Source organism: Labeo rohita, unplaced genomic scaffold (genome assembly GCF_022985175.1).
Source record: "Labeo rohita strain BAU-BD-2019 unplaced genomic scaffold, IGBB_LRoh.1.0 scaffold_1753, whole genome shotgun sequence".
NCBI classification, from domain to species: domain Eukaryota; kingdom Metazoa; phylum Chordata; class Actinopteri; order Cypriniformes; family Cyprinidae; genus Labeo; species Labeo rohita.
The window spans coordinates 1-13,959 of NW_026127949.1; the positions used below are offsets into that span (position 1 = coordinate 1).

General features: G+C 37.8%; 1 protein-coding gene across 1 annotated transcript; it reads left to right on the top strand.

Moving 5' to 3' along the window:
* Positions 1 to 11,813: 11,813 nt before the first annotated feature.
* On the top strand, positions 11,814 to 13,236 carry LOC127158873 (mast cell protease 1A; the record flags this gene model as incomplete). The annotated part of the gene is made up of 5 exons (XM_051101842.1): positions 11,814 to 11,871; positions 11,983 to 12,133; positions 12,445 to 12,586; positions 12,683 to 12,937; positions 13,041 to 13,236. Coding segments are annotated over exons 1-5 (802 nt in total), but the record flags the coding sequence as incomplete, so codon positions are not given.
* Positions 13,237 to 13,959: the final 723 nt, after the last annotated feature.

A 13,959-nucleotide genomic window follows, 5' to 3' on the forward strand; every position in this document is an offset into this window, starting at 1 on the left:
TTTTAAATAACAACAACAACAACAATAATAATTCTAATACATTATTTCTTGAGCAGCAAATCATCATATTATAATGATTTCTGCAGGATCATGTGACACTGAAGACTGGAGTAATGATGCTTAAAATTTTGCTTTGATCAAAGTATTAAATTACATTTTAAAATATATTCAAATAGTAAAAATATTTCACTATATTACGGCTTTTGCTGTATGTTGAACTCTCAAAAACATTTCCTTTGTTTGCTCATTCTTTCGATTGATTTCTGTTCACAGTCCCTCTGACTATTACTGTATCCATTTTCAAGTCATTTTACTGTATGTTTTTGGAGAAAATTAAAGGCAAATTCACCCCAAGCATCTAAGAGCATTGTAGCACTTTTGCATCTTGTCCCATTTTCAAATGCTCATAAAATCAGCAAATCTATAAAGGAAAGATTTTTATGAATGTTTGAATATGGGACATGATGTAAAAGTGCAAGAATGCACTTACACTTGGGGTGAATTTTCTTTAATTTTCTCCAAAACTGTAGTAAAATGACTTGAAAATTAATACAGTAATACTCAGAGTGACTGTGAACAGGAATCAGTTAAAAGAATGAGCAAACCTACCTATAAAGGCAGGATCTTTATGAGACATGATGCGAAAGTGCAATGCTCTTAGATTCTTGGGGTAAATTTGCCTTTAATTTTTTTCCAAAACTATTCAGGGTGACTGTGAACAGGAATCAATCAAAAGAATGAGCAAACCTATAAAGGAAATGTTTTTAAGAGTCCAACATACAGCAAAAGCAGTAATTATTTGAATGTATTTTAAAATGTAATTTATTACTTTGATAAAAGTGAAATTTAAGCATCATCACTCCAGTCTTTAGTGTCACGTGATCCTGCAGAAATCATTGTAATATGATGATTTGCTGCTCAAGAAATAATGTGTTATAATAACTGTTGTCATTGTTATTATCATTTAAAACAGCTGAGTACATTTTTTACGATTCTTTAATGAATAGAAAAAAGTCATAAATTATAAGAGTGTTTGTAGGAAATAAGAACAAAACAAACATAAAAGAGCATTGCAATTTGTGGGAAAGTTGTTATTTTACACTGCACTAGTTTCATTCTGAGAATTTCCTGCTGATAAGAAGATAACTCATTTTAACATGATAGTACATGCTGAGTTCTGGTAGAAAAGCTGTTTACTTTAGACATCATGTGCTGCCCATGTTTACCACAAGTGTTAGTTTGATATTCTGATATGGATTTTCTGACAGATGTGTTGTTTTTACAAACACTTTTAAAACTATCACAGGTGTGAAAGTTAATCCAAACATCTGATAAAAACAATGAACAACATGTAATCCACATGACACCAGTCCAACAATTTTTTTTTTTTTTTTTTTTTTTTTTTTTGTGAAATTAAAAGTTGCATTTTTGTAATAAACAAATCCATCAAGACAGTTTTGCTTCTGGATAAAATATGAGTCTCATTTGAATCAGGAGAGAAATATATGCACAGATCAAGCAGATCAAGTGAGAGGACAACCCGCTGGACTTTTTCCCTGAAGACAGTGTTACCAACTAATATTCATGGGAAGTTGCTAAAGGAAGGTCGATTTGTTGCTAAAAGTTGCTAAATGACCATTGCACCTCATTGCACATCATTATGTAACTATGATGCAAAAATGTGCCACTTAATGAAATGTCAGCAAAAATATATACAGTACTGTGCAAAAGTCTTAGGCCACTAGTATTTTCATCAGCTAAAAAAAGGTTTAAAGTCAGTTAAAGTCAGTCTTTTGCTGTAGTGTGTCAGTAGGAAATATCAGATTACATTTCCAAACATTCATTTTGCCATTAATAGTTATAATCCAGTGAGATTTTTGTTTGCACAAGGAGTCTGACAACAGTGAGTGCTCTGCACAGAGATCTGATCTCATCATCATCCAGTCTGTCTGGAATGACATGAAGAAACCGAACAAACTCAGACAGACTAAACCCAGAAGAACTGTCACAAAGTCTCCAGGATGCTTCAAGAAACCTACCTGCAAAGCTGCAGCACTGTTAAAAGTTTTAGGCACTCGTGTAAAAATGCTGTAAAATGAGGATGCTGTCATTAATAGATTTTCTTTAAAAATGACCTTCTATTAACTAAATGAAATCAACATTTGGTGCGACCATTCTTTCCATTTACAACAGCTTTTGCCCTAGGTGCACTTGCGCAAAATTTTTCAGGTAGCTTTGCAGGTAGGTCTCTTGAAGCATCTTGGAGACGTTGCCACTGTCAGGACTATGTGTACCCCTTCCCAGTGTTTCCCTTATTTGGTCTTCCTGTTCCGTTCCTTGTCAGTGACATCATCGTTCAACTTTCACCTGTCTTGTTTTCCATTGGTTAGTTCTGTGTATTTAAGTTTGGTTGCCCCCTTGGTGTCTTGTCGGTGTTTATATTGTCATTCAGTGCATGTTCATCGTGGTTGCTAGTCCCCTGCTGTTTTCCCTGCGTATGTTGTTGTTTGCTACTTCGGATGTTATAATAAACTGCACATATTGGATATCCGGTTTCCTCCTACTTCATTCTACGCACACGACGACATCTGTGACAGAAACACCGACCGCAACAAAGTAAAGATGGTCCAGGCTGAGGAAATTATTATGAGCATCCAACAGGCGGAGAGGCCGTTGGAGCTATATGTGGAGGAGTTTTTGAGCCTTTACCACCTGGTGAGTTGGAGCGATATGATGATTAACACATGTTTCTTAATGGGGCTAAAGGATGAATCTCTGGTGTTTTCGATCGCTTATGAGGAACACTGCAAACCAGTTGCAGAGTTTATCAACCATGTCCTTGCTCTTTGTAATTCCAATTTCTGTGTCGATGTGGAAGATTCCGATCTTCCCCCCATTAATAAACATGTGGCCGCTCCAGCTCACCACCGGCCAGCTTCCTCCACATGCAGTTCCAACAAGCTCTCTCCCTCCGGTCCTCCTTCACTCACTCCAGTTCTCCATAGTTCCTCCCTCATCCTCAGTCCAGAGCCCACGGCCAGCTCCCTGACTCCGCTGCCCGTGACCAGCCCTCGGACGCTGCCTCCCGCGGCCAGCGCTTGGACGCAGTATGTGGTTTTAATGGCCCAATTGTTGGACTCTCCCCTAATGACTGTACGGGCAGCTAAAAGGGCGCTCAATCGCGTCACGGCTGCTACCCCTGAGTCAAGTAAAATAGCAACTGCGTTTTTCGAGTCAAGTCAAGTTACGGCTGCATATTCCGAGTCAAGTCAAGTTATGGTTGCGTCTCCTGTGTCCAGTCAAGTTGCAGTTGCATTTACGGAGCCAAATCAAGTGACAGCTGCGTCTACTGAGTCAAAGCAAATGACTGCTGTGTTTCCAGAGTCAAGTCAAGTTGCAGTTGCGTTTCCAGAGTCAATTCAAGTTGAAGCTGCGTCTTTTCAGTCAAGTCAAGTTGAGACTGCGTTTCCTGAGCCAAGTCAAGTTGCAGCTGTGTCTACTGAGTCAAGTCAAGCCAAAGCTGTAGTTCCAGAGTCAAGCAAGTATACAGCTGCTGTTCCAGTATCTAATAAAGCCACAGCCGCTGCTCCAGAGTCTAGTCAAGCTACAGCTGCTGCTTCAGATTCAAGTCCAGCTACAGGTGCTGCTTCCATGTCCAGTCAAGCTTCCAAGTCCAGTCGAGCCAAAGCCGTCAAGCAAGGTCACGGGCGTCGTTCCTTCAAGGTCAAGCAAGGTTTCACCCGAGCACCCAGAGCCACCATACAAGATGGCTGCCACGCCAAAGCCACTGCACAAGATGGCCAACACGTCCCTGAGGCCAGAACCAGCCTACATCAGGTCTACGGCTTCAGAGTCAAGTCAAGTTGGTCAAGTTAAGGCTGAGTTTCCTGTGTCAAGTCAAGTCAGAGCTGCTTTTCCCAAATCAAGTCAAACTACAGCTGTATTTCCTCTATCAAGTCAAGTCACAGCTGCCGTTCCTGCATCAAGCAACGTCAAGGCCGCCGTTCCTGCGTCAGCCAAGCCACAGCCTGCTAACGCCTCGTCAGCCAAGCCACAGCCTGCTAACACCATGTCAGCCAAGCTACAGCCTGCTCAGGCCATCTCAGCCAAGCCACAGCCTGTTCACGCCAGGTCTTCTACTCCTGAATCTGCACCCAACATGGCCGCCCATCCCAGAGTGGTTCCTGAGTCAAGCCAAGTCACCGCCGTGTTTACTGAGTTGAGTCACGTCACGGCCGAGTCAAGTCACGTCACGGGTACATATCCTGAGTCAAGTCAGATTCTTGGTGCGTCTACTGAGTTCAGTCAAGGTTCCGAGTCCAGTCAAGTTGCAGCTGTGTTTCCTGAGCCAAGTCAAGCTTCCGAGTCACGTCAAGCTAAAGCTGTCACTCCTGAGTCTAACAAGTTCACGACCATCATTCTAGAATCAAGTAAAGTCACCGCTATAATCTTTAAGCCAAGTCAAGTTGCTGCCGCATTCCCTGAGTCAAGTCAAGTGGCAGTCGCGTCTCCTGAGTCAGGTCAAGTTGCAGCCTTGTTCACGGAGTCTAGTCAAGACCCAGCGTGCACTCCAGAGCCCGAGCTACCTCCAGCACACCCAGCTGTGCCCGAGCTGCCTCCAGTGCACCCTCCAGAGGCGGAGCTCTCGTCTAATCTCAAGTTCGCTCCAGAGACCCCGTCCGCCGGAGAAGCCATGCCAATGCCTCCTGAGGTGTCCAGCTGCTTCGGCTGTAGAGCCTCCTAAGGAGGCGGCGTTAATTTCTGAACTCTCTGCTTCTCCCCTTTCTCTATCAACCTCCTCTATCCCTGCTCTCCCCAGGTCCCCGTCCTTGACACGGTTGCCCTCACAGCCCTGGAGGGCTCCAGCACGCCCTCCAGCTCGCCCTCCAGAGCCGGAGCTCTGTCCAGCTCGCCCTCCAGAGCCGGAGCCCTGTCCAGCGCGCCCTCCAGAGCCGGAGCTCTGTCCAGCGCGCCCTCCAGAGCCGGAGCTCTGTCCAGCGCGCCCTCCTAAGCCCGACATTCCCGTCCTGTCTTGGGCTAGCTACGCCCTAAGCTCCCCCAAGAAAATTTTTTGGGGGGGCTACCCCCTCGATCAACCATGGCCCCAAGGATTGTTTACTCAGCCATGGCCCCCTGAACTTCCTGACCCGCCATGGCCGCCCCGGACTATACCCTTGGCCATGGCTCCCTGAACTCGCAGACCCACCCTGAAAACATCAACCTGCTCCCCCGCCGTCTGCCTTTTGCAGTCTCCAGGGCGCCCACCCTCCCACCCTCCCACCCTCCCACCCTTATGTATTTAGTTACGGCGCGAGTCGCGCCTTAGGGGAGGGGGGGGTAATGTCAGGACTATGTGTACCCCTTCCCAGTGTTTCCCTTATTTGGTCTTCCTGTTCCGTTCCTTGTCAGTGACGTCATCGTTCAACTTTCACCTGTCTTGTTTTCCATTGGTTAGTTCTGTGTATTTAAGTTTGGTTGCCCCCTTGGTGTCTTGTCGGTGTTTATATTGTCATTCAGTGCATGTTCATCGTGGTTGCTAGTCCCCTGCTGTTTTCCCTGCGTATGTTGTTGTTTGCTACTTCGGATGTTATAATAAACTGCACGTATTGGATATCCGCTTTCCTCCTACTTCATTCTACGCACACAACGACATCTGTGACAGCCACAGTTCTTCTGGATTTAGTCTGTTTCAGTTTGTTCTGTGTCTTCATGTCATTCCAGGAAGACTGGATGATGATGAGATTAGATCAGTGTGGAGCACTGGCTGTTGTCAGACTCCTTGTGCAAACAAAAATCTCACTAGATTATTACAATTAATGGCAAACAGAATGTTTGGAAATGTAAACCGATATTTTTTTTTACTGACACACTACAGCAAAAGATAGAAATAACTTACTTTAAACAATTTTTAGCTGGTGAAAATACTAGTGGCCTAAAACTTTTCCACAGTACTGTATATTCTATAGTTATATAAGTTAATTCAGATTTGTTTGTAAAATAATATAATTATATATTATTAAAATATAAATAACTTTATTTTTAAAACTGTATTTTTTAAAAATAGGGCACAATCTACCAGAGATGGGCACTCGAGTTAGTGACTCGGACTCGAGTCGCACTGGAATCGCATTTTTATAGACTTCAGACACGACCTGAACCAGTACATTTTTATTGTTTCTTTTTTTCTTTTTCTTTTTTTTTTTTTTTTAAAGAAATTAATACTTTTATTCACCAAGGATGTATTAAGTTAATAATTAAAAGTTTATTAAAAGTTAATAATAAATAATTTACATTGTTATAAAATATTTATAATTTGAATAAACACTGTACTTTTTAAACTTGTTACTCATGAAAGAATCCTGAAAAAAAAAAAAAAAATCACAGGTTCCAAAAAATATTTGGCAGCACAACTGTTGATATTATCCAACATTGATCATTCTAATAATAAATCCGCATATTAGAATGATTTCTGAAGGATCATGTGACACTTAAGACTGGAGTAACAGCTGATAAAAATTCTGCTTTTCATCACAGGAATAAATTCTATTTTAAAGTATGTTAAAATAAAAAACATTATTTTATATTTTAAAAACATTTTGCAATATTACTGTTTTTTTTCTATATTTTTAATCAAATAAATGCAGCCTTGATGAGCATAAGAGACTTCTTTAAAGACTATTACAAGTCTTACTGACCCCAAACTTTTGAACGGTAGTGTATATTCAAAAGGCGGACTGCATCCGCTCCCCGGCATCCATCCGAACCGCGAGCTGTAACAGCAGCACCATTTTAAATGAGCAGCGCCTCAAAACAGCGGAGCGGATCACATAACAAGCGCTAAGTGTCGTTTATGGCAAATATCTTTCAGCGCTATATACTTGAGTATTTTTATCTAAAGTCAAAAGCGCTTTATTCAAGCCCTTTCATCTTTCATCAAGCCCTTGCAGATGACGCGGTTATTTTAACAACAACAAAATCACGGTGAGCAGCGAAATTATAGATTTAGGAATTGGGGACAGGATTTCTCACCTTCACATATGATTACCTAAATGCAATTCTTTACATCTCATGCTGTAAGAGAAAAACATGGCTTTGCTTCTTGGCGCTCGAGGCTCTGTGCACTGTCTGCAAGTTAATGGCTGCAAATGAATCAAATGGCACAAATCTTATCCAGCCACAAGTCTAATGAAATATTAGTGAACTAATATTTGATAATAGTGCTATTTAGAGGTAATAGTGAGCAGCAAAATGATAGAACACCACACTAAAAAAATGCAAAAAAAAAAACAAAGCTACAAATCTAGTTATTGAAATCTAGTAATTAAATCTATAGTTATTGAACTTAGACTGTTCAAACCAGATGTGACAAGACGTTTCTGATAGACATTTAGCATTATTAATCTAAGAACATTTTTAAAAAAATCATGTATTGGGAAAATTGTTGTTAGATGGCTACACTGTAAAAACATTTTGTTGAGTTAACTTAAAATAATTTGTAACCTGGCTGCCTTAAAATTTTAAGTTCAGTCAACTCAAAAAAGTTTATTCAACTTGAAATGTTAAATTATACTAAGTGACAACTTAGATATTTGAGTTGAATCAACTTAAAATTTTAAGGCAGCTGGGTTACTTACCCATCTGTTAAGTTTAGCAAACACAAATATCTAAGTTGTTACTTAGTATAATTTAACATTTCAAGTTGACTAAACTTATTTTAGTTTAACAAAGGGTAACAAATTATTTTAAGCTGACTCAACAAATTGTGTTTTTTATTTTTTACAGTGTAGGACTTAAACTTTGAAACTGCTGGTTATCTTTCTTTTCTGCTAAAGATGAGAACATTTTGATTATTTTTTTTTTTACAGATCTTGTAAAAGATCATGCTTTTAAGTAAAACATTAAAATAGTATAGATTTCAGGAGGAAAACCCTGAACAGAAACAGTTTTTTGTCATATGGCCTCACATGTATCTAAATGTAAAATACAATATATGTATATTTTTTTTTTTAATTATTTTATGTCTGGAAATATAGAGGCTGTGCCTCTTGGAACTTTAATTGAATACCCCTGACTTATATCAAAAGAAAAACTTTATTTGTATGGTTTTGTAATATCTGTGTCACATATTTCCTTTTGTTTCATGGTAGATAGGACTCTTATTATAGAAAATAAGAATCCTTTGTAAATAGGAAGATTTCAATACATGAGGATTCTAAATGGGATTTTTTTTTTAGCAAGCCATTAAATGACTCGAGACTTGACTCAGACTCGTGACCAAAGACTCGAGACTTAACTCAGACTCCAGCGACAAAGTCAGACTTCAAGTTAAAGGCTTGTGAATATCTCTACAATCTACTATAATAATATGAAGGATTTTTTCTGCATTGACTTTTCATGTTTTTTTTTTTTTTTTTATTTTTTTTTTTTTTTTACCTGCATTTTAAGTTACCCACTGTATTTTATGTTTTTGGGTTACAGTGTTACAATATATAATGGATAATGGATAATGGATAACACACAATGTCCCTAAAATACCTTTTCCATTTTTCTCAATATTTTTCTTACAGTGTACTAACTGATCGACAATTGTAGGTACAAGCCAAGGTGTATCATAAATTAACAATTATTAAATTATTAAAAATTGCAAACAGCAGCTTTGTTTTCCTCATTTTGTGTATGGAAATTGTGTGTCTTTTTATTGTTTGAGTCACTTATCAAAAGTTGTTAAAAGTTGGCTAAATAAATTTTAAAATTTGCTAAATTTGTTACCAGGTGCTTTTGGAAGAAAAGGTTGCTAAATTTAGCAACAAAATTGCTAAGTTGGCAATGGATTATGAGGTTGAATTTTGGCAAAAAGTGATGGTTTAATGATAAAATGCCTTAATACATGCTATAAAAATGGATTTGACATTAACTGATGGACTGGATTCATGTGGATTACTTTTCTTGTTTAAACTCTAATTCTGACATTCTACTTGGCACCAGTGTAATGTGATGTAATGCTGTTTCTCCAAATCTGCTTTGATGAAGAAACAAACTCATCTATATCTAACATGGCTTGAGAGTGAGTAGATTTTCAGCAAGTGTTCATTTTTGGGTGCACTATTCTTTAACAATAATTCTGTTTTTGAATTCAGCTCCAGGCAAAATGTGAAAAGAGTTGGGGGCAGGACTTCTCACCTTCACAGATGATTAGCTAAATGTAATTCTTTACATCTCATGTTGTAAAAGAAAGCATGGCTTTGCTTCTTTGCGCTCGAGGCTCTGTGCACTGTCTGCAAGTTAATGGCTGCAAATTAATCAAATGGCACAAATCTTTGTGGTTTGGTGATTTGAAGCCTTCAACTGAAGCCTCATCAAGCCACAAGTCTTATCAAATATTTGTGAGCTACTGCTACCACAAGCTGAAAGTAACAAGTTATGGGAAGATCAGTGTCTCCACCCTCTTTATGTTATATTTTTACCAATTATAGCCAGCAAGAGCTCATTGATTCATTGATTGTCTTCATCATGGTCATATTCTCTCTGCTCCTGCTGGCCTCTCTGCTGCCACATGCGACCTGCATTGGTGAGACTAATCAAACAAAATACTAATAACCCAAGTTTTATAGCACATATAAGACAATGAGGAGAAACTATAATAACTAACCCTATCTTTCTCTTTCTTTCTATGCAAATGTGGGTATAGTGAACGGCTGGGAAGCAAAACCCCACTCCAGACCTTACATGGTGTCTGTTCAATCGAAGGAGCAGCATATCTGCAGTGGATTCCTCATCTCTGATAGATTTGTCATGACTGCTGCACTTGCCAAATCAGGTAAGACAAGTAGTAAATGTTTGCTTAATAACTGAAAACAGACATTCTACTGACTATAAGTAACTTTGCAAGCATATCAACTTGTTCTACAACCCCTAAGCTTAACATAACAGTCTACTAATATTCTAATAAGAGTTAGGTGACATGTAGTTGCAAAGTTATTTATAGTTAGTAGAATGTCTAAAGTGGACTACAGAAATAAAGTATAACTTAATAGAATAAACACCAAATTATTATTCATCATTGCTTGATACTATACTTGTATTATTATAATATTAAGGTCACATTTTATTTTAAGGTTCAATTCTCACTATTTACAAACCATTAATTATTACTTTTGTCTTAATAAATGCCTGATATAATATATAATATAATAAATGACTGACTAATTTAAATCATTAAGTTGTTTAAAATTAATAATACTAAATAAATTATAATTAAGATAATAATTTAAGTAATATATTACTAATTGTTTCAAACAATTAAATAATTTAAAATAAATAAATACTAAATACATCATTATTTACTACCCTTCAATACAATACACATATAATAACAATAATAATAATAATAATAATAATAATAATTATTATTATTATAATTCAATATTGTTATTAAGGCAGCTAATTATATAAAAATTCATAAATATTTACATTTATTGAAAATGACTACAGTACAACCAAACTGTATTGTAAAATATTCATCATGATTTGGCTACCAAATCAGCACACTTCCAGAACATACTTGGATATAGCAGACTGTGAAAAATGTTATTGCTAAATAAATTTTTTTTTTTAACAGAACTCAAGCTGTGACAGTTGTGCTAGGTGCACATAACCTACGAAATAAGAATGAGAATTCAGTCCGAATCAAAGTGGAGTCATACCATACCCATCCTCAATATACCAGCAAATCCTTTCATAATGACATCTTGCTTTTAAGGGTAACAAACTGCACTTATTTGAGCTGACTTTAGTAAATTTTCATGCAGATTAACAGCCAATATATTATAGAACATAATTAAATCTTTGGTTTACAGTTGGAAAAAAATGCACGACTGAACAACAATATCAAGCTGATATCCATACCAGCGAAAGAAGGTGATATCGAAGCAGATTCTGTTTGCAGTATCGCAGGCTGGGGACTTTTAGAAACTAAAGGCAAGCAAAGCAATCACCTCATGGAGACAAATGTGACAGTCATGAATAATAAGGAGTGTGAATGCAAATGGGGGGAGGAAGAGTTTTCAGCTTCACTGATGATGTGTGTATATGGAGAAGGAGGAAGCTGTGATGTATGTAAAAAACAACATTTGATTCACCAAATCTTAATTTGTGAACTAGTTCTGAATTATGACAGGATGTGACTGAAGTGTTGATCTGTTTCTTGACAGGGGGATTCAGGAGGCCCTTTGGTTTGTGGAGACACTGCAGTTGGTGTCACTTCCTTTGGTGACCCTAAGATCTGTAATTCACCAGACCTACCTGAAGTTTATACTAAGATTTCAGCATATCTTCCATGGATAAAGAGCATAACTGCAGGTGGTTATAATTTTGATTATGCTGTAAACGGAAAATCCAGTCATAAAAATCGGGTTTACAGTACAACACCAAATGTCATGAAATGTACTGAATTTGAGATGAATAGATCAAAAAAAGGTCAGTACACTTCAATCAAAACGTGAAATGTACTAGTGTCTGTGGATATTAAACTGAACTACTATTTAAATATGAATCCTGCATGTTCTGTGTGAATGAATGATGCAGACGTGTGGTTTCATTTATTACACACATACTGCAGCGTGTGACGCTTACAGTGTTTTTGGCCTCTGCCGCCTCAAAAAATAAGTACATGAACACATAAACATAACTTCTAGAACTGATAAAAACAATAAACCACAAGTAATCCACACGGCACCAGTCCATCAGTTATTTTCTTGTGAAATGAAAAGTTGCATTTTTGTAATAAACACATCCATTCGCTGATTTTCTTTATCATGGTCATATTCTCTCTGCTCCTGCTGGCCTCTCTGCTGCCACACCTGACCTGCATTGGTGAGACTAATCAAACAAAATACTAATAACCCAAGTTTTATAGCACATATAAGACAATGAAGAGGAACTATAATAACTAATACTATTTCTCTCTCTCTCACTCTTTCTCAGCTCGTGTGAATGTGGGTATAGTGAACGGCAAGGAAGCAAAACCCCACTCCAGACCTTACATGGTGTCTGTTCAATCAAAGGAGCAGCATATCTGTGGTGGATTCCTCATCTCTGATAGATTTGTCATGACTGCTGCACATTGCCGGAAAAAGTAAGACAAGTAGTAAATTAGCTAATTATATATTTTAGATAATATAAGGTAATACTTTATTTCGATAGTCCACTTTCTACTACTGTAAGTATCTTTGCAACTATTAGTCTTTAGAGTATTAGTAGAGTAACTAATATCAACGGCACTGACAAATACATTGTATATTATAATTAATATAATATTATAATGATGATTACACTTAAAAATATTCATCATGGCTACCAAATCAGCACACGTCCAGAATATACTCATGAACAGCAGACTGTGAAAAAAGTTATTGCTAAATAAATCCTGGTTGTTTTTTTTAACAGAACTCAAGCTCTGACGGTTGTGCTAGGTGCACATAACCTACAAAATAAGAATGAGAATTCAGTCCGAATCAAAGTGAAGTCGTACCATACCCATCCACAATATACCAGCGAATCCTTTCGTAATGACATCCTGCTTTTAAGGGTAACAAACTGCACTTATTTGAGCTGACTTTAGTAAATTTTCATGCAGAGTAACAGCCAATATATTATAGAACATAATTAAATCTTTGGTTTACAGTTGGAAAAAAATGCACAACTGAACAACAATATCAAGTCGATATCTATACCAGCGGAAGAAGGTGATATCGAAGCAGATTCTGTTTGCAGTATCGCAGGCTGGGGACTTTTAGAAACTAATGGCAAGCAAAGCAATCACCTCATGGAGACAAATGTGAAGGTCGTGAATAACAAGGAGTGTGAAAGCAAATGGGGGGAGGAAGAGTTTTCAGCTTCACTGATGATGTGTGTATATGGAGAAGGAGGAAGCTGTGATGTATGTAAAAACAACATTTGATTCACCAAATCTTAATGTGTGAACTAGTTAAGTTATGAATTATGACAGCATGTGACTGAAGTGTTGATCTGTTTCTTTACAGGGAGATTCAAGAGGTATTTTGGTTTATGGAGACACTGCAGTTGGTGTCACTTCCTTTGGTGACCCTGAGATCTGTAATTCACCAGAGCGACCTGAAGTTTATACTAAGATTTCAGCATATCTTCCATGGATAAACAGCATAATTGGAAATTTCTGTGATGTGGAAAATGAGTCCAGTCATAAAAATGAGATTTACTGTATAAAATAAATATATTCCCCCAGGCTGTCAGAACTGTTTAGTCTTAATTTCACCCCATTGCTCAAAAGAAATAAACAATGATCTTCAATGCTGAATGAACTTACCGCTATCTATTATTGTATTATTATTTTATCTTTTATATTCACAACATGGGCATCGATAGGCTCATGAAATGTACACAACTGACTAATCATAATGAAGTAGAAACACTGATAGGTTCACCCATTTGGGTAATGGGAACCATTCATACCAGGGCTAAAGTCACTCTGCTACAGGTGACAAACAATCCTTGTCAAAGAATGAATTCTGTGTTGGGTTTAAAGCAGAAACACATTTCAACACATCACATGACTCTGGTGAAAAGTTCTAATACAATTCACTGATAAGATGGTCAATAACCTGATAAAAATTGGCAAATATGAAAGTTGGATAGTCTCTTGTATGGGCATCAATTATAAAATCATGCAGGTGGTGCGGGTGCTGTGTCTCTCTGTTTTAGGAATGTCAGCCTTCGTACGCTGGACCTGCACTCTGATCCATATTTCGTTCCATGCTGACTCGCTTCACTTTTCTGAGAGCGTCACAATGACAAACTGCACAAGGTCTGTGGCAGAAGCAAGGTCCACCTCTGGAGACTGTAGCTGATCAGATACAAATTTTGTGACTCAAAACACTTCTTCAAATAAAGTTGTTACGTACTGCTCTGAGACTTAACAGGATG